Source organism: Phalaenopsis equestris, unplaced genomic scaffold (assembly GCF_001263595.1).
Source record: "Phalaenopsis equestris unplaced genomic scaffold, ASM126359v1 Scaffold000326, whole genome shotgun sequence".
Lineage (NCBI taxonomy): Eukaryota > Viridiplantae > Streptophyta > Magnoliopsida > Asparagales > Orchidaceae > Phalaenopsis > Phalaenopsis equestris.
The window spans coordinates 272,668-298,946 of record NW_018164768.1 but is presented as its reverse complement, the minus strand read 5'-3'; the positions used below and the strand labels follow the sequence as shown (position 1 = coordinate 298,946).

The window sequence follows — 26,279 nt, the reverse complement described above, 5'->3', positions numbered from 1 at the left end:
TAAAGGTATATTTTAATTTAAAAATAGAAGATATTTTTTAAATTTAAATGTCATCTATAAACTTATTATGTTAATTTTTTTCATCAATTGTATTTTATTCATAATAATTCTGTTTGAAAAGCAAAAAATTGATTTTGTGCGAGGTATAAGGAAATAAAACTCTTAAGTCGTATCTATTTTTTAATTTAGTTGCGTTGAATCCAAATCTGTAGAGAGAAAGGAGAGTAATAGCACAATAATAAATAGTAAATTTGTGTTACTTTTATTCATGATGTAGACCTCCTATTTCTAGGAACAAGTTATCATATTATTACATATTGTACGCCTAAAGTATGTACTTATAGTCCATACAAAAAAATGACATGTGGCTCTCATAGATTAGGTCAGGCGACCGTCAGACCAGTCAGAGATTAAGTCGGGTGGTCGTGGCCCCGTTTCGCCATAAAGTCGAGCAACCAAGAGGTCGGGCTACAGTTAGGTCGGGTGACTATGAGGCTAGGCGGTTCATTAGGCAGGGCAGTTGCAAGGATGACGACAACTTGTTGAGGGTTCACATTGACCATTCTAAAATTCGAGGATCCACTTCTATTTATCGATCTATCTGGGTTGGAAAACGTCACTCATTCCAGTGGGGTTTGATCAATGAATTTTTCAAGGGTGATCTTCTCTTTATTTGTTCGAGACTCATCGTCTCCCCAATATGTGGGACGAGTCAGCTGAGCACGAGGTCCTGATCATCCTTGGTGGGCCCTATGGGCCACATCACCTCCTCTGTCATCCGGGAGGTATCTTTGCAATTCGCATTGGCACATTTTTGATGTTGCTACCATATGATTTTTAAATACCTTCAAGAGTTAATAACTTAATATTATCAATTATATTTTAATTTAATTTATTTTTTATTTAGACTTATAATAATTAAAAAATTTATCCAACTAATTAATCAATTTAATAAATTTATTAAACTAATTATACAAAACAATAATTTAATATTCATTAATTATTTTGTAAATTAGTTATCTATTAAAGTAATTAATAATCATTAATGTTGTTAAAATGATTAAGATTAATGTGTAATTTATTTTGTTATTAATTAATAATTAAATAATTACATATTTATAATTAATTTGATAATATATTAATTTTAAATCAATTAAATTAAAAAATCGAGAAACCATTTTCCCCTTTCCTTTTTCCTCCTACCCAAAACCCTCGCCGGCGTCCCTACCCTTCTACCGATTTCAACCCGCTCCTAACAGAAACCATTGAGAAAGGCAATCATGGCGCTTTTGCTTCTCTAAATCCTGTTTATTATATCCGAAACAGCCCTTTATTCCCTTGCTTTCACCTCGAACACTCTTCCGAACTCCTCCATGGATCTACTTCGAAGTTATTCAGACAAAACCGAAGACCCCAGCGCCTCGCCTTCCTCGCCGGATTCTTCTTCGGATTCGTATCCTCACATGTCCCTTCCGGCAAAGTCCTCGGCTCCGCGCGTCGACGAGACTTCGCTCGCCCTGACAACCGCGGTATCTGATCGAATCCTCCACCGCCCTCTTGATCCATCGCAGCACGCTGTGAGTTTCAACCCTACCTACGACCAGCTTTGGGCCCCGATTTATGGCCCTGCACATCCCTACGCCAAGGATGGCGTCGCTCAGGGCATGCGAAATCACAAGCTCGGCTTCGTCGAGGACGCCTCAATCCATTCCTTCCTCTTCGACGAACAGTACAACACGTTCCACAAATACGGCTACGCAGCCGATCCGTCTGGACTCTCCTACGTCGGCGATCTCGAAACCCTGGAACAGAATGCAGCTCTCTCGGTTTACAATGTGCCCCAACAGGAGCAGAAGCGCCGCCGGCGTGACCTAAAGGATAATGAAGCCGATGGTTCGGCTGCTGGACCCGAGAACTCCAATCCGGAGGTGGAAAACCCGGCGTCCGATGAGTGGCTCCTCAAGAACCGGAAAAGTCCTTGGGCCGGGAAGAAGGAGGTCGTCCAGGAGGAGCTTACGGAAGAGCAGAAGAAATACGCTGAAGAGTATGCTGAGAAGAAGGCCGAGAAAGGAAGAGGTGGCGAGGGCAGAGGTGATAAGACTGATCATGTCGACAAGAGCACTTTTCATGGTAAGGAAGAGAAGGACTACCAGGGAAGATCTTGGGTCACTCCTCCCAAGGATGCCAAGCCCTCTAATGATCATTGTTACATTCCGAAGCGATGGGTGCATACTTGGAGTGGGCACACCAAGGGGGTTGCTGCAATTCGATTCTTCCCTAAGCACGGCCACCTCCTCCTCTCTGCTGGCATGGACTCCAAGATCAAGATCTGGGATGTGTTTAATTCGGGGAAATGTATGAGAACCTATATGGGACACTCCAAAGCTGTCAGAGATATATCATTCTCCAACGATGGTGCGAAGTTCTTGAGCGCAGGGTATGACAAGAATATTAAGTTATGGGATACTGAAACTGGTAAGGTGATCTCGACTTTCTCCACTGGGAAAGTCCCTTATGTCGTAAAGCTCAACCCAGATCAAGACAAGCAACACATTCTCCTTGCGGGGATGAGTGATAAGAAGATTGTCCAGTGGGATATGGATTCTGGGAAGATCACGCAAGAGTATGATCAGCATCTAGGCGCTGTGAATACCATCACTTTTGTGGATAACAATAGGAGGTTTGTGACTTCTAGTGATGACAAATCTCTTCGGGTTTGGGAGTTTGGCATACCAGTCGTTATTAAGTACATCAGTGAGCCGCACATGCACTCAATGCCATCTATTTCACTTCATCCTAATGGCAATTGGCTGGCAGCACAAAGCTTGGATAACCAGATACTTATCTATAGTACAAAGGAGAGATTTCAACTAAATAAGAAGAAGAGATTTGCAGGGCACATTGTGGCAGGTTATGCTTGTCAGGTCAATTTCTCCCCGGATGGACGGTTTGTCACGTCAGGAGATGGGGAAGGGAAGTGCTGGTTTTGGGATTGGAAGAGTTGCAAGGTCTTTAGAACCTTAAAATGCCATGAAGGTGTATGCATTGGGTGTGAGTGGCATCCTTTGGAGCAGAGCAAGGTTGCAACTTGTGGTTGGGATGGCATGATCAAATACTGGTACTAAAGTTTTTTTATTATAATCTTATTTTCCTCTATTTTACATATTTCTTCCACTTACTCTTCTATGAAGCTCAATGGTTTTTTTAATACTACTACATATCAGATTCATTATCTTTTAGCTTAAATCTATAGATGATTGTTGAAAAGAAAGAAAATATACTGGTTTCTTGAATTAAAACAGAAGTACAGATGAGACTCGAGTGATTATTTCTGGGATAATACATGATAGAGTCGAGTAAATATGTAGTTAACTATATCTTTATGTGCATCTTGCATGAATATGATGTCTTTATACTTCACATTGAAGTTTTTCTTGTTATAACTTCATCATCGGAACATGCCATGATACTAAGAAGATTACCTTTTAGGTACATAAAGAGTGAAAAGCTAATTGACATCTATGCTTGTATGGAACTACTTGCTTTCCTTTATTTGTATTTTTTTTACTTTGTAATTATGCATAACAAAAATAAATTTTTCTGATTGTAAGTTTTAGAAAAAGTAATACATTTATTTCTAATCTATGCCTATATTTCACCTTGTTTTTAACTCCAACGAACTTGACAATGATTTCACACATTTATTTATTTTTTTATTCAATTGAATTTACTAGAAGAAAAAAAAACGTATAGTAATGACAGCCATCTGCAAATATTTTGATGAACCAGGCTTGAACCTTTTTGGAAGGAAGGATAGTATATGTTGGTTTCTTATCACGGCTTTGTATCCATAGCTTTATTATTTTAACAGAAAGGAAAATTTAGTTTGCTCTTTCCTATTTTTAGTCATAATTGATATAACTCATTGCAGATTTATATTCTGGACCGCCTTTTTTTCTTGATGATCAACCCTTTTGCCTTAGCATGCTTTGTCTACTGATTTATAAAAATAGCTATGTGGCAGATTAATAAATATAAACTTTATAATGTTTTCTTACAGCATTAATGTTTTGCTTTAATAAGAGTTCAACATGATTTGCATATATGTTCATCATATATGAAATGTGCGATCTTTGTTGGCAGCTTGCAAGTGAGAATTAAAAGAACTTAAACTTGCAGGCTAGTTTTTTCACAAATTCGCCAATTGAATTCTTGTTTGAAATGATTTACACTGTTGCTGGTAGCAGAAAGCAAGTTCTTTGAGTATGCTGTCTGAAAATATTTAATTTCAGTCTAAACTAATTTAATTTTTCATCAAATACACACTATAGGTTCTTTTATTTATTTCTAAAACGCTTCTTCTAAAATAGATCACCTGATTGGCCTATGATTGGCTCAGCTTTTAGGTAACTTTATTGGGCATGGAAAGTTCAAGCATAAATGTATCAGCTCAAGTATTTCTGTATGCATGCTTTCAATCTTTTTTCGTTACCATCATTCATTCTAGTTGTTTGTAGAAGCTAATTCTACTTGTCCAAGGTAGTGGAACAGGATCAGACCATCCTTTTTATTAATAAGACTATTCCAAGCTTTGTCATATTTGTAACCACGTATCCTTCTTTGACTTGAGCTAGGATCACTATATTTTACATTGTTTTCCCCAATTTTATATTTCAATAAAGTATGTTAGTATTCTCGTCTATTATAGAAAGGGCAAGAACACTATACAAAAGAATAGAAATATGGGGATATTATTGTGAGATTTAAAGCTAGTCATTTTAAATCTAAAAATGCTTTAAGCGTGCTTTGCAAATCATAGCCTTGGAGGTAATTTTGTAAAACTACGCCTAGTCTTCTCTATTTCTAGGGAACATGGGCAGGAAAAATGATCATATAGAAAGTTTACGCTGTTCAAGATCATTCACTTATTTTCCTATATGACATGGATTATAAGTTGTTTTCGTGCTTATTTTATTATTATTTTTTTAAGTTCGTGCTTATTTATTATTATTTTTTTAAGTTAAGCTGTCATTGAGCTTTCATTAACCAGATTAATTTACTATATGTTGAATGGTAACGATTTATACAAAGAAATGAAATGTTTAATATATTTAGTTATTTCTTAATATAATAGCATAAAATAACTTATAAAAAAAATTAAATTATCATTAAATGTGCATTCTATCAAGCTCTTTATGGGATTTTTGTTAAACAACAAACAAGCATGTGCAAGAATCAGGTAGGCTAGAGCTCCAACATTTATATGTTGAACTTTAAAATTTTGCTTAAGTTTCTTCACATATATAAATAAATAGACATAACAAGCCTTATATGAATGACCAAGCATATAGTAATCGTTGATCTTTTTCTCTTCCCCCCTTTACCTATAATTTTAAGGAAGAAAGGGCGACCTTAGGAGGGAACAAGTGTAGCCAATGTGATTTTAGTTTGTTATGGCTTAAGACAGAGATTTGAGTGTAAGCGTGTTCTCGAAGATCATGAGTGTTTAAAGAGAGATCAGAACGGATAGTTGTTCTGTCGGCAAATCTAAAGGTTTTAAGAAAGATCAAGAGGAGGCACAATCCTCGTGTCTCACATTTTTTCTTCGGAGAAGAACTCTAACCTGGGAGAAGAAGCTAAGAAGCACGCATTAATCTTAATGATAATATTTTTAATCTTTCTAATTATTTCCACTCCCTATTGACTTGCATCCATATAGCTAAAGGGTGTTAGAGTGCTGTATTAGTAAGAGCTAATTATAATGCTTGGTAGTATATCAGTACATGCATTTATTTCTGGTGGTATATCAGTACTTTGCATGTTTTTATTTAAATCTTGACCAAATTTCTACAAATTTCTATAACAAGTAAAAGTTCATCAGTTGTAGCCAAAGACATTCCTAATATTTTGAAACCTTTCCACAAAAGCTCTTTCATCGTTGGTATTCTTTTCACACTTCATACTTTGATCCATGTGATGCAATTATAAATTATTTTCATCATCGAATTTGGAAACGCTTTTCAGTCGTATAGTAGTTTTCCTTTGCTTGTTAGAGGTTTGTAAAGTTTAAAATTGATGTTTATTTGTTTTCACATGCAAGTAAATTATGGAATCTAACAAGTTTCATATTTTTTTTAAATCTACTTGTAATCAGTGATCCGTTGGGCTTCATTTGAGACATTGGCAAGAGTGCTTTGAGTTTTACGGAACTCTTTTTATTAATTTTATTAACTTTCTTGGGACACTAATGCTTAATTGTTTTTAACACAACATCATTTTTTTTCTTTTTCCGATTGTGATTTGCTTGTGCTGTTCTCGAGCACAGTCCACTGTTTGCAAAGTGAATCGAATTTGCCCCAATCCTACCGCACGATGCCCACTTTTCTTTACCTCCTCTTTGATTTGGTTTGCTGTTATCTCCCTCCTAAAATAAAGTAGCTGCGGCCCTTACCGGCATCTGGTAGCTCAAGCATTTGGACGTCCTCACTCCACACGAAGGATTCTACCTTCATTCTTGCAAACTCCGATGAGCAAATTGAAGGTTTGTGCTTCTCTCGAAGGCTGATAATCTTGTCATTCTTTCACCTTCTGTTACTACCTCTTTGCTTACTAAACTTCATCGGGAAGCTGTTTCATTGTTATTTCAATTTCCTTTTAAGCTTTGGCGTCAGCTCTTGGAGTGTGGTGAACACAGTAACTTCGTTCTCTCTAGTCCTGACAGAACGAAATGCCTCACTGCATAGAGTTCTTGAATCTGATTCAGTTTCAGCCATCCAATTTTTTCAGGACAAGTATCTTTCTATGTTTCCAGATTCATCCCTAGCGCTTGAACTCTATCAGCTAGATGTTCCTCTCCACGTCTCCTTTCTCCATTAGATGGCTGCTTCCATTCTCTTTCTCTGAAAATTCTCCACCTGTCCCATGAACAACTAGTGATGAAGAGGAGGTCCCAGCAACCTCATGACTAAAACCTGGGGAGATCGCACCCAAATCATGACTAAAACCTAAGCTGTTGCCATTTGATTTTCCTAACAACACACTGTGAGCTTCCTGCATTGGCCTTTTCCGGCAACAAATGAGAATGAAATTATACATAACCCCCTGATTCAAATTTTATTCCTACCCACCCCAAAATTTGAAAAATAGTGCATATATATTCCCTTACCTGGTTAACAAAATCACCAGGAAGCTGCTCCAACTCCAACCTTAGTTCTAGCTCTTCGTTGTCTCCTGAAGCTGAAAAATCCAATGGATTGACATCGACTACATCAGCAGCAAATGCTACACCTTCCTGAACCCCCTTTGAGGGTTCCATGCCCCTCATTCCCAGAGTTGGTAACCTTGCTTGAGGACATCAGATTGCTGTCATCATCGTTACTATCTTTCTTCTGTAGATATAATGTTTTAATGAAAATTTATTTTCATTTTATTAGTTGTCAAGACTTTGCTTTGGGTTCATTCAAATTAGATCTGAGTTGAGCTTGGTTTAATATTAGGCTTGTTGACTTTGTTTTAAACTAATAATTGATGCAATCTTTTATTGATTTTAAATTTTTTTGCTTTTTTTTTTCAAAAAACTGATTTAATATTCAACTTGTTGGCTCGATTAGGGTATTTTAGTATTTTTATGAAAAAAAACTACTAATATTAGCTTAATCAAACAGATAATTAAGAATTTTTCTGTTTAAAAAAACACCAAAATAGTAAGTTTTCCAAACAGTATTATCAACTTTTAAAAGCATGATCTGAAAACACTCTTTTTTAAGAAGTTACTTCTAAACAAACTTTTATAAAAGGAGAAGCTTAATCAAACGAGACCTTAGTTACTTATTATGGCACATGTTTCTATTTTTTTAGTTGTATTGTTTGATATTTTAGCCCTTCCAACATGATCATCTTACTCAATAAAAATTAACACACCTGAATATTTCATCAAATTGTCTTCCTCTATCAACCAATTCACCTGATTTTTTCTTGAACCTCTCTCCATTTGTTTAGTCCAAGACTCAAGACACTTACCTTTTCACTCTCTACTGGGTACTCTCTGCCTACTAATGAAGCCTGGGGCAATGATGAACCACTCCGTCAGCTCCATCTCCGTCTTCTCACCTCACTCCCCAGCCTTTTTCTCTCTCTGTTTCCCTCCCTACATCCCTTCCTCGCTATCTATCCATTTTATCGTTGTAGCCGCTCAGTCACGATGGGATCTAGCGAGTTTTAACTGCAAATGATTTGATCCGAAAGGGTTTCAAATCCAATGAATTCACTATGAGATTAGTTCAATATATATTTTAATTAATCATTCATAGTATGTTGGCATTTAAAAGAGAAGCATAAAACTAAGTTAAGTGTTGCCGAGATGAGAATGATTAGGTGGATGTGTAGCTTTACACTTGGAGACAAAATGCGAAATGAATATATCTGTGATAGGGTTGGTGCTGCTCCAATGACGGAAAAAAATGGAGAGAGACGTCTTAGATGGTTTGGTCACGTTAAACATCAACCATCTGATGATCCGATTAGAAGAGTAGATGTTCGACTTATGTTAAGAGAGACAGAGGTAGACCTCAGAAGAATTGGGCATATTGTATAAAAAATGATCTTAATTTATTAGATTTAAATGTAAATATGGCACTAAATAGGACTCAATGGAGAAAAATAATTCATGTAGCCGACCCCACTTAGTGGGATAAAGGTTTTGTTGTTGTTGTTTGTATTCATAGTATTGCTCATTTTAAAGTAAATTTAGTAGTTTTAAGATTCATTTTGATTAAAGTTTTAACTGGAATATGCTTTTATATATGTATATATATATAGACACACACACACACACATACATGTATTTTTCCAAAATTTCTTGCCCATCCAAACGTCCTAGTATGCTAAATATAACTAATTGTTTGCATGAAATGTTGTCCTTGACAAGTTTTCATATATAATGTGCATATTGTCAGAATGATTTCCACTACTATGAATTATTTAGCTTATTATGTCTAATTTTTGAAATGCAGGGACTGATGTAATATACATGTCTAATGTTGACGTTCGCGAACAGCCGTCATCAATTAATGACCACAGGATCTTCGTGCCATTAAGTTCAACCTTATGAGGAAACACAAATCTGTTGGTTCTACCGTTATGGAATCAGCAGCTGGAGCTTTGAGGATATAAGCATCAGATTCTTGGATGAAGTAAATATTTAGCTTGCATGGTTAAGATTTGCATTAGATTGCTTCTTGTAGAATTCATAGTGTTTTAATGACAATTTTGGGTAGAATTGTAACTTAAGAAACTGTGGTGCTAAATGATGAAACGATAGTACTAATACGTCGTCAACTGTCGTTTAAATGCTTATCCATTTAATGTTCATTTTGAAGAATTTATGGTGATTTTTCATTATGGTCATCACATCTCATAGAAAATCATGCTTCTAGATTGCTCTAGAAACATAATCGAGGATTTTAAGCAAGAAATAAAGAATTTTATAAGTTTTCAACTTTCAAGTGTATATAATTAGTTGCTAGTGACAAGTTCTTATATTACATGTTTTAGAAAAGTCCATAATAATTGTTATTCGTCATCAACGTTCATTTACGCTTTTCAATATTTGTGAAAATAAGAATAAAAAAAAAAAAAAACAGGGCATTTAAATACATAAAACACAATTCTTTTATATCTATATATCTTTCATTTATATTTTTTAGATACATGAATAACATCTGAATTTTTAATATTATCTTAAAAGACCAGGTATTTACTTTCATGTATAGAATGTAGGCATGCATATTGTCATAACTCGAAGATGAGAATAAATCCAATCTCCCGACGATTATAAAAGGGCAAACATAGATATATATAAATCTTTTCAGAATTATATTTTAAAAAATATTACAACTGCTTTTGACCAAGGATTCATTTGCACACCAACATTTAATCAATTTATTGACTTCATTTAATAGCATTTTGCTGCCTTGAATCATATAATAGTTTGCGAAAAGCGTTGCTACAAATTCTACTACCAAAATGGCGATACTTGGGACAATCTCGTCTTTTTATCTTCAAACATTACCTTTATTAATTAAAACTGAAATTTAAGTAGCGGCGACGGTTCATCAAAATCAAAATCCAAAAGCACGATATGGCAAAATTTCTTAATAACTTGCACCGAAAACAATTTTTTTTTTATTTTTTATTTTTTTGTATTTGACGGGGAAAATCTCATAAGACAGAATAATAGGGTTTAGTAGTAAAACAGCAATAAACATTTACTCAGATAATATAAATTCAATGTAAAAGCAAAGTAGATACAAATATGAAACAGGAAGCCATCAACAGGTGTGGATGGTAGCGTAGAAACCGACGACAATTACATTGACTGGAAGTGACGAATCTAAAGCAGCAGCCACAATGGAACCGGCCGGACCCCACACAGAGATCAATGTGCACTAACAAGAAATGGATTTTGGCAAACACCACATTCTATTGTTTCAGAACCAGAAGTAGGAACCTGCACCTGCAAATCAACAATCCCAGCAAAATTTAACCAATTTCGCTCGGTTGTGTAATACTCTAATTATCTCTGTATTGTGTTGATCTCAAAGTACATCCTTTTTTTACTGTTAAAAGATGGATAAAATGAGTACCTGTAAATGGACAGTACAGATAGGACATGCCACTTCCCTCATCTTCTTTCCAGAGGAATCAGAAGATTTAGAACCTATGAGAGCAAAATAATAATAATAATAATAGGGGCATTCACATACATACCACCTAACCCCTAGGTATTTACATATCTAACACCATGACTTTACCTTTTACATTTATACCATCCAAATCTTTTATATGTCATCAAAAACATCACTATCATAACTTTTAAAATGTGAAATACACCTTTCATGCATGAAGTGGCATATATGCAAAAATTGAAGTTTTAGGTATTAGATATGTAAATACATAGGAATTGAGTGGTCTGTATTTAAATCTTCCATAATAGTAATAATAATAATATACATAAATTGATAGTGTGAGTGTTAATATGTCTGAGTGTAACAAATAATCAGGCTCAGATATCCATTATAAATTACCAGACGATGCCTTGCGATTATAGTGTTAATATGTCTGAGCGTAACAAATAATCAGGCTCAGGTATCCATTATAAATTACCAGACGATGCCTTGCGATTTCTCTCCATTTCATCCTGTTTAACAGAGCAAATTTTAACAAATATAAAATTCAATAACTTACATGAACTAAATCTTTAGGAATCAAACTGAAAAATAAAATACTATATTGTAAAAGGACCATGTTTATTATCAGATTTACAAATATTAAAAAAAAATGTAACAAATCATGTTTATTAATGGATTTACAACAGCCACCAGAAAAATAGCTTGAGAAACTATAAAGCATGAATGTGGCAACAAAAGACTTGGAAAAAATTGGCATTAACACAATATAAGTTCGTTATATTTATATCCACATATAAAGCAAAACGGCAGCGCACAAAAATAAACCTATAAGCTAAGCATGCATTCGTGATCATATTGTAAAGCACTGAACTTGGAATGTGGAATGAAAATGATATCGTAAGTGTAGTTAATAGATGAAGGAAAATTAAAATTGAAATGGCATATAATCAAATCAGTGTGTTATATCATTCATTTAAATTATGTCCAATAATCAGCACCAATGGTGGTTCCCATAGTCATAGTACACTGATCCAAGTCATTAATACGTATGTCATAAAATTCAATATGCTTCATAGGGATATGATTGTAACATATTTTACGTGAACTATTATAATCTAAAATGAACTATTATTAGAGCATCTGTAGCAGAAACAAACAATAGCATACAAGATATATATTCAAATGAATGTAAATACGATCACAAACCCAAAATGAAAAGCAACCTGCAGCTTCCTAGCAAGATCTTCATGAGTCTGAGCTGCAGCGGAACGGTTGCCAGCCTCCTTGGCAATGCTCAAGTTTTGAGTAACTTCTGCCTGTAGATTAAACACGATTTTCATTAAAAGCCAATAAATGAAACCTGAAAATAAATAAATAAGCCCACCATGTACAGGCTACAGGTACAGGCTACACCATGTACAGGCTACAGGTCAATTCTTTATATTTTGGTGTTATGAACCATGATGCTAAGAAAATCTGATTTTTGTTCTCCGGTCTTCTTCTTTTTTTTTTTTTAAGGACTCTGAACTGTACCGATTATTATATTATGATTGGTAAATAAAAAAAATATGTTTGCTATTTATGAATTAAAGATAAATAATCTGTGCTAAAGTTAACAGTTGTTAATAGGTGAATTATCCTTTTTTATGTATTTCATTAAGAATCTTTATCCTAGGTTGTATTAGTGAACCTTAGAATCTTAAGTGTTCTACATCAAGTTTTGATAACTTAACCAACACGTGCATCGTTATTTCCACAAAAAGTGGTTTATATAAACCCCTTCATTAAAAAAAGTAATAAAAGATGCAACTTCAACAAAATTGGCAAGACATTGCCCAGAATGAGGATAACATAACAATCAAAACGATTTAAAGAACATCCTTGTGATCGATTGAAGAATTAATATTGAGAAAATTTCAAGCAGGGTTGACAATTTGGAATAATTCTTTGAAGAATAACCTTTGCTTAATGATGAGAAACTAAAACAACAACAACAACAACAACAACAAAACCTTAATCTTACTACGTGGGGTCGACTACATAAATCCTTTTTCTCCATTGCGTCCTATTTAGTGTCATATTTTCATTATTTTCTAATAAATTAAGGTCATTTTTTATACATGAAGCCCAATTCTTCCTAGGTATACCTTTGCCTTTCTTAACATAAGTCGAATCCAAAACATTTGCTCTCCTAATCGGATCATCAGATGGTCGATGCTTAATGTGACCAAACCATCTAAGAGGACTTTCTCTAATTTTATCTGTCACAGGAGCTACACCAACCATATCACGAATATATTCATTTCGCATTTGATGAGAAACTAGAAAGTGTTAAATCAAAACTAGAGTTTCATAGTTAGTTTTGTGAAGTATTACTGGCAGAACAAAATCAGCATAATATAATAAATGTTGATTGCTTTTGTTAACGTGTATAGAGATCAACCGAATAAGCAATCTAAACATAGTAAGCACGATAAATATAATGTGTATGGATATTATGACAAGCTTATAAGTCTAGTAACTAAACATCATTTGTTTCAAGAATGATTTACTGTCATTATTTGTTTAAACAAAAACCTTCGACGAGAAAGCTAAAATTCACTAACAGTTCTAAATGAGGCTTTATTTAGATTATTAAATATTGAGATATGGATGCTCTTACAAGGACAACCACATATATGATTAACATTCCTAAAGAAAAATCATTACCTTCTTAATCATGATATCAACTAGAAAGGTTAGTTAATATATCAACTCTAATTACCTTTCAAAGCTAAATTTAAAAAAAAAAATTCAAGCAAAATAAAACCAAATAATCAATAAAATAAATCTAGTTAAATACCCAGCTAAAAAAGACTCAGTAATCTCTCAAGCAAGTTAAATATACAACAATGAAAGATACATTCATTGTCAAATCTAATCCTATCGAAGAAACTATTGCTCATGAATGCCCTATTGATGGTGTATTAGATAAAAAAAAAGATTTATAATCATATTATGAGTTTGTATTTAGTTATACTAAATGTAAATGTGTACCCATGTCAGAACATGACCATGGACTTAAACTTATAGTTGTTTAAGAGTTAGAATGTTAGCCAAACTTTAAAATTAAATCAGAGCATGAAATCAATTTAAAATCTTCATATCCATTAGAAACTAACCTTTAAGTTAAAATGAACCCACAATAAAATCTAAATCTAAATTGCAAATGTAACATGAATCCAATTGAGCGTGAACTAGATATGCTCACAGCAACTTCAAAATGTGAACCCGAGCTTTTAATGTAATTTCTAGTTGAGATTGATAAACTAATTGACAAATCTAATGATATAGATTGTAAATTGATTTATTATAAAATTCCTAATGAATATATCTATACAAATCAAATTGAAATTGATTTTATTCTCAATTCTTAATTTCATGAGTCAAATTTATAACCAGAGATTCAGGAGGAAAACAGATTGCATTAATATTTCATTGAATTTTTTATATAACATAAATCATAAAAGAAACATAAATTTTAAAGTTTTGAAGAATCTAAAATCCCATAAAACATCGTCTATTGTATTTAAGCAATATTGTTTGGGGTTTTTTTAAAGAGCTTGTATGTCCGTGTAGGTATGACATATATGTATGATTGTATAGTTTGCATGAATTCAATTTTTTTATCATTCAGCATTCATCATCTAGAAATTGGTTATGAAACATTAATATCTCTTGTGATGCATAGTTACACCCTATTATTTTTCATTATTAGTTTCAAATCATCCACGTAATTTGATTAAAATATCTGAAATGCACAAAGAAATTCACAAAAACTAACAATTGATTATAACAATTATACAAATTTGCTACTAATGAATAGGAAGAGAGTAAGATTCAAGCAGAATGATAAGGTAATTGTACGCTTAAATCTCAAAGGGCTTCCTAAGAGGACACTTAAGAAATTAATGAAGTACTAGACCATATAAAATCATACAATGCATTGAGTACTTCTGACAAGAAAAATCAAGTAAGCTCTTAGACTTTAATGTATATAATTTGGTCACAGAAAACTAGCAACTGCCTATAACAATTACATAAATTTGCTACTGATGTGAATAGTAGACGAAGGAAATTTAAACCAAATGATAAGAAAATTGTATGCTTACATCTCAAAAGGCTTCTTATAAGTACATCTAAGAAATTAATGGCAAGTCCTGGACCATATAAAATCATATAATGCATTGAGATAATACAGATGATATGAAAATTTTGGTAAGCTTTAATAACATTCCAATTTTATGAATATAATTTTGGCATAATTTATGAAACTGCTACCAATGCCATATACTTCTCACTTTTTCAATCTCAATACAAATTCAGATCCATCACCATACACAATAGTTTTTTGTTCGCAACCAATGGTGGATATCACAGATTTTTTTGTGTTAAAGGATGGCATGCTTATCCATAACAATTCATGGATTCATTTGTATGAGCACAAAAGTTTTTCCAAATTTGCATGACAATTAAAAAATATTTAATTCATTAGAGCCAAATTTCTTAAAGAAGAAAAATGATGCAAATTTGGAAGTCTTTATTCAATAGGAATGTAAATCATGGTATTGTTGTTGTTCTGTTTCATAGAACTAAATGTTTCCCTTCTCACCTTCTGCTTTTCCTTGGAATATGCTTTACATCACTTGATCACAGAGATTCACTGAGATTATAAAGATCAATGACTTCTCATTAATTACCATCTACAAACATAGTTTTCCCAAGATATAGCCTCGAATAACAATTTTTGGAATTTCCTGTTATGATTCCTATAACATGAGACTCGTGTTGGAAGCTTTCCAAGTATTGCCTTTTGAGACTTGACTTTTATATTATTTATGTAGATTGTTGATTTTCATCCGCCAATGCTAAAATTGAGACTTCCAGGAGTAAAATTAGCAAAACCTATTGTATTTGGATAACTCTTAATGGATTATAAAAAGCTACAATATTTTGGTTCTTTTTGGGTTCCAAATAAGACGCCTTATTCATGTAATATTCATTTTTATGGTTCAACAAATTAATATATCCCCACTTAATACTTGTATATTGTTAGAAATGGATTCTTCAAATTCCTAGTTGATCGTGATGATTACTTATACGGGTGATTTTTGCATTGTCGATGAAGCATGAATTAACACTTCAATGTTCCCTTATCCTCTATCACTTTTCATTTAGCTATTGACGAGTGCTACGCAAGTTGGGCACCTTTTTTATAACATGATTCACAATCATTGTTGGGCTTTGCTATTTTATAGCAATTATAGGTTGACAGGACCAACCAGTTTAGGAGTGAGAAAACCATCAAAAAAATACAGGATGAAAACTAGTCATTGGCATTGGCATGAAAATATTAGTAAGTAGGGCCCCTCCACTAAACTAATATTATATAGTATTATAATCTGTCAAAAACAGAACGTACAATCATAAAAGCATCATCTTTCTAAAACTTTTAACATTTCTTCCACGACATTTTGGACAACACTCAACAAACCTTATTGAAGCCAATCAGTTAGGCTGCATTAACTGAGGTTAAGAATTTGACAAAAATTTCATTTTTGAGAGAACAAAAAATTGTCCATCCCACAAGGTACCAAACAGTAGCAGCAGTGATTGATCTCATTAATAGGGCGGAAGATATAATTGACAAGAAATTTTTTCTTAAGCTACTGTTAATATCAATAATGCTTTTCATAAGTAGATTGCAAAGTGTTGATACAAGATAAAGAAAGATACCATGCATCCATCACAGACACGGACAAGCTGAGCATTCTCATCTGTAGTTAGAGCAACTCTTCCTTGGCTGCATTTGTCACAGAAGATATCACCACAATTCCTACAATGATGCTGAAAAATAAAGTGCAATACAAATACAACTGTGTTAATCTATGGGATTTTAGCATGAATTAGATTGCAAACAAATTCAGAAAGTTATTACCCTACGAACAAAAGGCCCAAAAGCAGCACCACAAGATGTGCACTGTGAAACAGCTTCATCTGGAACCTGAAAGCACAAATATGTATTTTAAGAAATTCTTAAAAAAAAGTGTGGCCGATGTTTAATATATCAACTAGTAATAAATTTCAACACCTAATATACCCATATATAAGCACCCCAATAAACATATTCACTTGTAGACAACGATAATGCAATCCTCAGATGGCAGTTTCTGATGCTCCATAAACTTAAGAACACTTCTCATAAGTTAAAAGTTTAAATCATTTCACAGAGCATTCTGTCTGCAGCTTATCAAGAATTGTTCCGAAGGCGACTAAACAGAAAAAAAACTGAAGCACAAGTGGCTATTAGACACCTTAGTTCTCTATGAGCATGGACAAAATAAGTCTGATTGGAAACTCAAAAATACATTGACGTCTTCAGGAAGAAACATATTGCCAACAGGAGTGATTAGGATTTTGTATTAAAACGAGAAAATAAAGCAATGGTCAGTGCGTAAAACTGAATGTCTTGATGCTAATGCAGATGTAGAAATTAAAGTTTAAAAGCCAACATTATTGCCAACGTATTAATGCCTTCAAGTTAAAAACTTACCACAACAAAAACCTAATTCCCAAATTTCATTAACTCTCTTGATGAAATTCCAAAAACTTTGCACTTAATTAACAAAAGCCATAGAAAATAAGTAATCATCACTATCATTAACCTCATTCCAACTATTTATGGTAAACATTAGTGAAGGCTGTCAAAAGATTTTTTGAGTAACAAGTTAAACGCTGCTTACAACACAACCTATTATTCTTCCTGGTACTCTAACACTAAGCTTATCAAATAACTGGGACACTTTTTACCCCTAGCTACGCAATGTCCAAACTACCTAAACGTATTCTCAGGCACCTCACCTTTAATAGACGTGCTCCAATATCTCCTCAAATATAATCATTTCTTAATTTATCCTTACCAGTTTACCCCATATCAATCTGAGCATTCTCATTTCAACTACACTCGCTTGAGATATCAATGATTTTTTTACAATTCAATGTTCAAAACATATTCGTTAGCCTAATTGAAATTTTATAAAATTCACATTTAAGCCTCAATGATATGCTGTTATCACACAAAAAAAATCAATCTTTCTTTCTATTTTAACAATCCAGACCTAAATCCAAAAGCTAAAGTCACATCTATACTTATATTCTTCTGCATAATAGACTCAAGATATTTAAACATCATGTCTGTGCATTACCTTATCTACTAATGAATGATAATTGTTAACATCATGCCCACTAAAATTACATATCATACGTTCATTCTTTTGTTCAATTAATTCTATTATTTCTAATTCAGATTCATATAACATCGATAATCTAATTGCAATTTATAACTTTGCCTTTTGCAATTTATACCTTTTAACTTCTAAGACTCCAAGATATCATCACACGAAACAACCAATGCACATTTAACTTTTAGCCATCAAACCTTAACATAAGACATTGGATCTACATTTAAGTCTCCATTTTTCCATATAATAGGTCCAAGATATTAAAAACTATCACATTATCATAACCTCTAATAATACTGAATGATAATTGCAAACGTCATGCCCACTAATTTATAAATTATATGTTCATTTTTTACTTTATTGGCCTCTGCTCTAAAATATTTCACCAATCTTATACTTATTCATTAATTTCAATACATAAGTTACAAATTAGACAGATGGCTATATGTTTTATTTAAAAAGTATACACCAAGCCACCTCACTTTTATTACTTATTGAAAGCAGCACCATAACCCATAGAAAAATATTAAGATTCAATTTTGATCCATAATGCAAACCAAAAGGTATAGCAAAATCTTGGATCACTCAACAATTATTTTTAATATTGGTCAATATTTCATCATATACATTTGATACCTAAATAAGCTCTCTTAAAACACAAATCATATGCTTAATCATGATCGACGTTCATAAAACAAATTGCTTCTATTGTAGATCTTCAGTGATATGAAACCAAATTTGTTTTCCAAAATTGATATTATTTTTCCAGACTATCATCTTTTTTACCTTCATCGGTATCTAAATGCTTCTCCAGTTATTTGACATCCTCTTAAATTTTAAATTTCTACTAAAATATAATTGCTAATCAAATCACTATAATATCCCACATAACACTCAAAATTTCAACAGGAATCTCAAATATACCTAAAATATCATCTTTATGCATCCTTTTTCGACACAACTGCACTTCACCTTTTGGATCAATCTTATAATAAACTTCACTAATATAAAGTGATCTTTTCACCTTTCAATGATATCTTCATCTTTAACCAATATTTCATTATCTTCATTTTAATGCATCCAACGTGAACAAATTTTTTAGATCTCTTATATCTTATCTTAGTTAGACAAAGCTCATCTTTGACAAACATGAATGCATGCATATATGTGTGTGTGTGTGTGTCATTTTTTTAATTCCGTAATACCAAACCTAATATATAAATCAAAAAAATAATAATTTTGTTTTAATCAGTAAATTCTTTGCAAGACTTATAGCTTTCTTATAATTATCATAAATACCAAGAATATTCAATTTTTGCCAATTTTAAATGTGCATTTTCTTTCCTTAATAATACTTCATACCTCCTTAACCCATCATCAATTTTTCTTATTATTGCGCATTCTATTTCAAGGCTCTCCAATACTTTTTATAACAATCCTCTTAAAGGAACTAGTCAATTACCGGGTTAAACTCAACTATGAATTTTATTTTTTCTCAGTAGCCTACTTTTGATAGTCTAACAAATTCTCATCTTTTAAATTTACCAAGAACAATGTGCAAAATGGAAATGACACCATGAAAACCATAAACATGCAGTTCAAAATATACATGCATCAGCACAGTAACGAAATGTCTTAACTGTAGCTTTGCCAAATTAGACATGCAGATCTATTTTGATACCCAAAAGCACTTGTTAAATGAACTGAGCAAGATAAACTCATGGAAGAATATCTAGCAGCCCCACAAAAACCAACAGAAGGTGCTCTAAATGAAAAAATTAGGACAACAAAATGGTGCTAAATTTTTTAATTTAACCCAAGTAGATGATTCATTTCTCTATGTGATGAAAACCAGAACCAAAAAACAAAAAAAAAAAAAAACAAAGAAAGCAGAAATTAAACCATAACATCCATAAACATGCAGTTCAAAATATGCATGCATCAGCCCAGTAAAGAAATGTCTTAACTGTAGCTTTGCCAAATCAGACATGTAGATCTATTATGATACCCAGCAAGATAAAACCATAGAAGAATATCTAGCAGTCCACCAAAACACAACAGAATGAGCTCTGATTGACAAAATTCAGATAACAAAATGGTGCTAAATTCTTGCATTTAATCAAAGTAAATGATTCACCTCTCTATAAGAAGAAGACCAGACCCAAAAAAAAAAAAAGAAACCAGAAATTATGTCATTTGACTACAAGCGATATTTGGCAAATCAGATTATGATTAAAGCACGTTTTACCCAATGGTCTTTCTCCTCATTGCCAGGTTTAATTCTGTTCATCCAATCAGTAAAACCCTTTTTCTTTTCATTTGGCTGTTCGGATGGCTTGCCACCATCAGCACTTCCTCTGCTTCGACCAACATCACTGCCGCCCATCTCCTTAAGCTGGTATTTGCACAAAAATTCATAAAATCAGCATCATTGTAAACAGAATGCGTTTCCTTCTGAAACATTAAATTATTCTAATTATGGACCACATGAAAAAGAAGAATGACGCAACAAATATCATGTGAAGGCAACTCAAACTTTAAAAATCCAGCAACTTTAAAACAATATAAACATAGTACCTGGTAAATTTTATGAAAATAATATTTAAAGCATATAATCAGAATTCCACAAAAAGCAAATAATTAATAAAAAGAAGAGGAAGCAGGAAATATATAATAAAACTTTAAAAAAATTAATATAATCTCCTGAAAAACTGGCATACGAAATTCAAACATTAAGTCAACTCCCAAGACAAAAATGCTGAAAAAGCGTATCAAACTTCATAAAAAATTACAAGCAAGGAAATTCAAATCAACTATAGCCACTTAGATATTTTGATTTCTCACCTGCACAGATGCAGCAGTCACGGTGTCAAGTATGGTAGTGGTGGTATAACTGTTCGATTTCAGTCGAATGCGCTTTGGTTCGATATCAACAGAGCTTTTAGACCAAAAACAGAATATGGATGAATCAAGTACCTACACAATGAAATCCAAAATTCTCAGAATAACACTTAACAATGCAAGATGACATTGCGCATGGCCTGACCAGCAGTATTTTCTGCATTCTTCTATGTAATAGAAATTATTCATTACCTCCCATCTTGTTACACTTTCCAATGGGTAAATCCTCAAGATCCTGTTAGTGCTAGGATCAAGCATGCGGATACCATCCAAACCAATCTGAGCAATGCGAATTACAATCATATTTCAGTAAAAACATAATGATACAAATGAAGAACTTTGGACAGCATAGGCCTGTATGAATACAGTTAGATGGAACTCTCATTCTAGCCAAAGCATCAAAAGAATTATTTTTGTAGCTGCCAACTAAGATATAAACATAATCCAATGGGCATTAAACTTTACCGCTGGACAAAAACAATAGAAAGCAGAAAGTAAAACTGTAAAGAAATTACAGTAAAAAACAGCAATGAAATAATGAAGTCCTTTGTCAACTTAGTTTCAAATATAATAACCATGCTTCAAACTTGCTGAATTCTTTCTGTATTACTGATTTATACTTCAGAATAATGATGATAGAGCTTGAAAAATGCATCATCTTTATCACAAATAAATTGTGAAGAAAGCTCCACATCATCGTCCTAGATTAATTTCCAATAAAAAAATTCAGCATAATGATGAATCAAGATGAAGTTTTCAAACATTCATATATTATATCATTCCGAGGATAGCTGCGCACAATTTTGGTAAAATAAATATGCATTAAAAAAGGTGATTTTCAAAAGAAAGAATATAGAGTGACGGTCAAAATCCTAGCGAGAGAAGGATAAACTCACAAAAAAGTCAAAGATTAACCAAAACGAAGGTGGCCATTCGAATCATAATAAATTTATAAAATGTAAGAAGATGGCTGCAACTGAAATTTCAGAATAGAAACTTAATGTTCGTAATCTGAAATAGAAAATCAGCCCCATAAATTACATCATGCAGTGATAACTACAAGACACTATAACCTTCTTGTTGTAAAATCAGACAATTTCTTTTCAAAAGAATAATGAATACAATGCATGAGCTATCTTCTTAAAATACCAATATGATTTACTATATCTTAGGCTGTATAACTTCCTACTCCAAAACCCTATGCACACCTTCCTACTAGGACATTGCCAATACAAAACTCAAAACACAGGGAAGGTATTTCATTATCATAATGATATTGGCAAGAATTAAATTCATAGAAAATAAGCCAAAGACAACTAGATAGTTACAATCATACAAACCCAAATTGCATGAACAGGTTAAAAATAGTGAAGAAAGCGTTACCAGAGATGAAAACAAAGAAAATAAAGCAAATAAGTTGACATCAAGAAACATATACCTTTCATTAGGATTGCAAGGTAAAAGGTAAGTTCAAATTAACTAAGTTCAAACAGAATTATTGTGCATAAAAAGTTAGTTTATGTTTGTTTTATTGAAAAAATGGAATAATCTTGGAAGAAAAAAAAAATTAAGCTCAAATGAAAAAGTTTACACATTTATCCACTTCTTTATTTGTCTCATAAAAGTGTTCATTTGTTAAACAACGAAAAGCTCGCAAAGACCACAATAAAATGCTCATTTAGGATCTATTAGGGATGGTTTTTTATCTGTTTTGCTTTTCAGACCGCTGCCACAATTATGTTTGGAAAACTACTTTTTTGCTGCTTATTAAAAATTTGTGTGAATGGAAGTTATTTTTTTCAACCTGAGTTATTAAAATGTGGTGACTGCCAGAAAGATGCGATTTATTTGGGACAACTTTCTGCCTACATTGTTTTTCAAACTGCTACAACAGTTCAGTTTGAGAAACTGCTTTCTTGTTGTTTTTAAAAATTTTTATGATAAAAAACTTATTTTTTTCAACCTGAGTTGTTAAAGTGTGGTCATTGACAGAAAGATCTGGTCTTACTATTTGAAAATAAAATAAATTTATAATAATTACCGCAGTTTTTCAAAAAGTTATTTCTTCCGCAGCAACTTCACAACAGTTTCTTCAAACAACTGCAGCTGTCCCAAACAGACCCTTAATGATAAACTAATTGATTACTTAATTGTTTTGTTTTATTTTCTTATATTCTATGCATTTTAATAAGAAATATGGAAATATCAAACAATTATTACGAAAATAAATAGACCAAAAAATGAATTAAATTTTATATTATAAATATTTAAAATTACGAAACAAATATAAATAATACTTGAGATATTATATTAACTTTGATTAAAAATAATAAATTTATTCATGTTAACTAATAAAGCTACATATTTAAATCATAAGCATAAAAAAAAATAAGGTCAATTATAGCTTGACAACAACAACAACAACAAAAACAAACTTTTATCCCACTAAGCGGGTCAGGTACATAAATCCTTTTTCAACATTGTGTCCTATTGAGTATCATATTTTCATTAAATTCTAATAAATTAAGATCATTTTTTATATAATTTTCCCAAGGCTTTTAGGTCTTGCCCCCCCCTCCCCTTTTAACATAAGTCAAATATAAAACATCAACTCTTCTAACAGGATCATCAGATGGCCGGTGTTTAATATGAACAAACCATCTATAACGACTCTCTCTAATCTTGTCCACCACTGGAACAACAACAACCCTATCACGGATATATTCATTTCGCATTTTGTCTCTAAGTGTCAAGTCACTCATCCACCTAAGCATTCTCATCTCAGCAATAATCAACTTTGTTTAATGGTTCTCTTTTAAAGGCCAGCATTCTGCGCCATAAAACGTTGCAGGTTTCACTACTACCATCTTATAAAATTTTCCTTTTAGTCTGAGAGGTACTTTTCTATCTACCATAGGCCCGATGCATCCCTCCACTTCCACCAACCAACTTGAATTCTACAAATAATATTCCCATCTATATCACCATCACTTGAACGATACACCTGATGTATCTAAAACAATCACATCATTTAAAGATTTGATCACCCATATTTACAACTCTGCCACAATAGTTACTACTACTACAATTATAATACATATATTAAGTTTTAGGTCTACTCAAATAAAAGTCTTCAAACTCCAATATAGTCCTCCATAATTGAAGCTTTTCCTGAACTCTTTTTCTAGTCTTGTCCACAAGAAGGATATCATCAGCGAAAAGCATAAACCAAGTTCAATTATAGCTCAAACTCTAAGAAAATTAACAAAGAAATTTAAATAAGAATTTGAAAATTTCAAAAACTCTATTCTAACTTGATAAGAAAATAATTAAAAAATTATAACAGAGTAGTACTTGGTTCGACTTAATTTACAGCCCTATATTTCATAAACACATTGATGTCGTCGAAAACAACACCAGCTAATTTAAATATGAACAAGTTGAAGCTTAAACTTGACACTAAAAAGTTTGATAACTGAGCAAAGTTTATCCATGCAAACCTGGCAAAGAACATCAGTAGTATTCACGCTCGAACCTTCCGGCAAAAGCTTAACCCGGAACTTCTGCACTCCACTCTTCACATCCTGCTGAGTTTCTGCCTTAGGCACCGCCCTGATAATCCTGCCAGCACTCCCAGCTTGGTCACTCCTACCAGACGAGAAGCTCGTAGACCTCCCATAATCATCAAAACCTCCCCAAGCTGATGAAGATGAAGATCTAGGTACTGTTCCACGAGCACCGTAGGGCTCCGATCTGCCGCCATCATAGGCATAGACCCCATCTCCTAATCCATCATCCTGCGCACTAACATGCCCATATTGAAACTCCCTTTCAGGCCGCTTCTCATAATAATCCTGATCATAACCCGACCGGCTTTGCCCAAAAGATCCAGCAGCACTCAGGCCATACTTTCCAGAATTTTCATTGTAGTACCCACCTGCATGATCGAATCTCGGGCCACCAACCTGATAAGGGGTTTCACTTGGAGCATAAACGGAGGGGACGGGGGCATTAAAATCGGACGTATGAATGGGATCAGGATTGGGATTTGGGAGAGTATAGTTGTGATGGGAGTCATAGGAATGGTAGGGGGCCGAAGTAGGTTGTTGAAGATTAGAATACGACGCCAACGGCGGAGTGGAGGACATCTCCGGCTGGAAGACAGATGAGCTGTAATTCGCATAGGGAGGGAACTGCGATGCCGCGTCTTGAGATTGGGATTGAGGCTGAGAATACAATGGAGCCGAGGGCGGTACGGTTGTCATTGGATCCGCATGCTGCGAAAAGGAAGGATAAGGGGCTGCAGCAGCGGTGATCGAGGGGGTATAATGCGAATACGGCGGAGCAGAGGCGTAAGACAAATGGATCGAATTAGAAGGAGGGAAATCGTTGGGATTAGGGGTAGGGTTAGGGTTCGGATGCGAGGGAGGATGCTGGTGGGCGTAGTACTGGGAGCCGAAGTCGCCTCCGTGCTGCATCTCGGCCACTTTAAGAAGATTTTACCAGGGAGATCGGAGGGTGATAGTTTTTAGGGTTGGAACTCGATCGATCTTAACTTCGAAGAAGAATTCGACAGGAACTCAGCTTCAGAAAACAGCAGATATGCCCTTTGGTTTCTTCAACTTCGGCAGCGGAAGATTTCGGTACTTTAGGAACCGTCAAATAGATTGGTGGAATCTGTTGTTCCGGCGGAACGATGTATCGTTTGAATATAGCCAGCTGTGTTGTAACCAGGAAACAATATATTGCATTATGCAATTTGCGTAGGAGTTCGGAAGCAATTGTATGTCCGGACTCAAATGACATTTCGACACGTATAAAATGGCAGACCTGAAAAAAATGACATAAAAGTATATTTCGACATATGATCCGGCCCAAATCAGCATGAAAATTAGAAAAGAATATAATCCAATGTTTAAATTTCGGGCGCACTGTTCAAAATTCGACGTACTATTCAAAATCTGGTGCATAAAGAGCTTGGGTTTTGCTTGTGGTCAGAATGTTTTCTTGAAGTTCCCCCCATTAGATTTAAGTCGATATCCTTGTGTTATTTGTGAACAACAGATCAGATAAAAAATATTGAGATGAAATCTGAAAATAATGACGAGAAGTTTAAAATATAAGCCAGTTTAGAAGCGTTTGAAAAGATGATATTAATTTATGTTTGCATGTTTCCTTTGTAATTCTAATCAATTGTATTATGTTACTTTTCTGGTGTTTTTTGTGATGATTTAGTGGTGTAATTGTTTAGTTATTCGGGTGGAGATGTTTTTTTGGTAGTATTTACTATTGCTATTGATTTTGAAGTGGTATTGTGATCTTATTCTGATAGTATTTTCCTATTATTTTGTTGGTATTGTAGTAGTTTGTAGTGTTACTGAACTAGTATTGTGGAAATACTACAATCGGG

The 26,279-nt window shown here is 33.5% G+C and overlaps 2 protein-coding genes across 2 annotated transcripts; one reads left to right on the top strand and one right to left on the bottom strand.

Moving 5' to 3' along the window:
* The first annotated feature begins 1,178 nt into the window (after nt 1-1,178).
* Nucleotides 1,179-9,379, top strand: LOC110025732 (pre-mRNA-processing factor 17). Its single transcript, XM_020726362.1, has 2 exons — nt 1,179-3,118; nt 9,012-9,379. The coding sequence occupies exons 1-2, from the start codon at nt 1,374-1,376 to the stop codon at nt 9,016-9,018; spliced, it is 1,752 nt and encodes a 583-aa protein (XP_020582021.1). The 5' UTR covers nt 1,179-1,373; the 3' UTR covers nt 9,019-9,379.
* Nucleotides 9,380-10,247: 868 nt separating this feature from the next.
* Nucleotides 10,248-25,573, bottom strand: LOC110025715 (protein FREE1-like). Its single transcript, XM_020726340.1, has 10 exons — nt 24,370-25,573; nt 21,062-21,148; nt 20,813-20,944; nt 20,217-20,363; nt 16,666-16,731; nt 16,464-16,574; nt 11,912-12,004; nt 11,164-11,197; nt 10,644-10,717; nt 10,248-10,513 (listed from the first exon to the last, which is right to left on the bottom strand). The coding sequence occupies exons 1-10, from the start codon at nt 25,345-25,347 to the stop codon at nt 10,436-10,438; spliced, it is 1,800 nt and encodes a 599-aa protein (XP_020581999.1). The 5' UTR covers nt 25,348-25,573; the 3' UTR covers nt 10,248-10,435.
* Nucleotides 25,574-26,279: the final 706 nt, after the last annotated feature.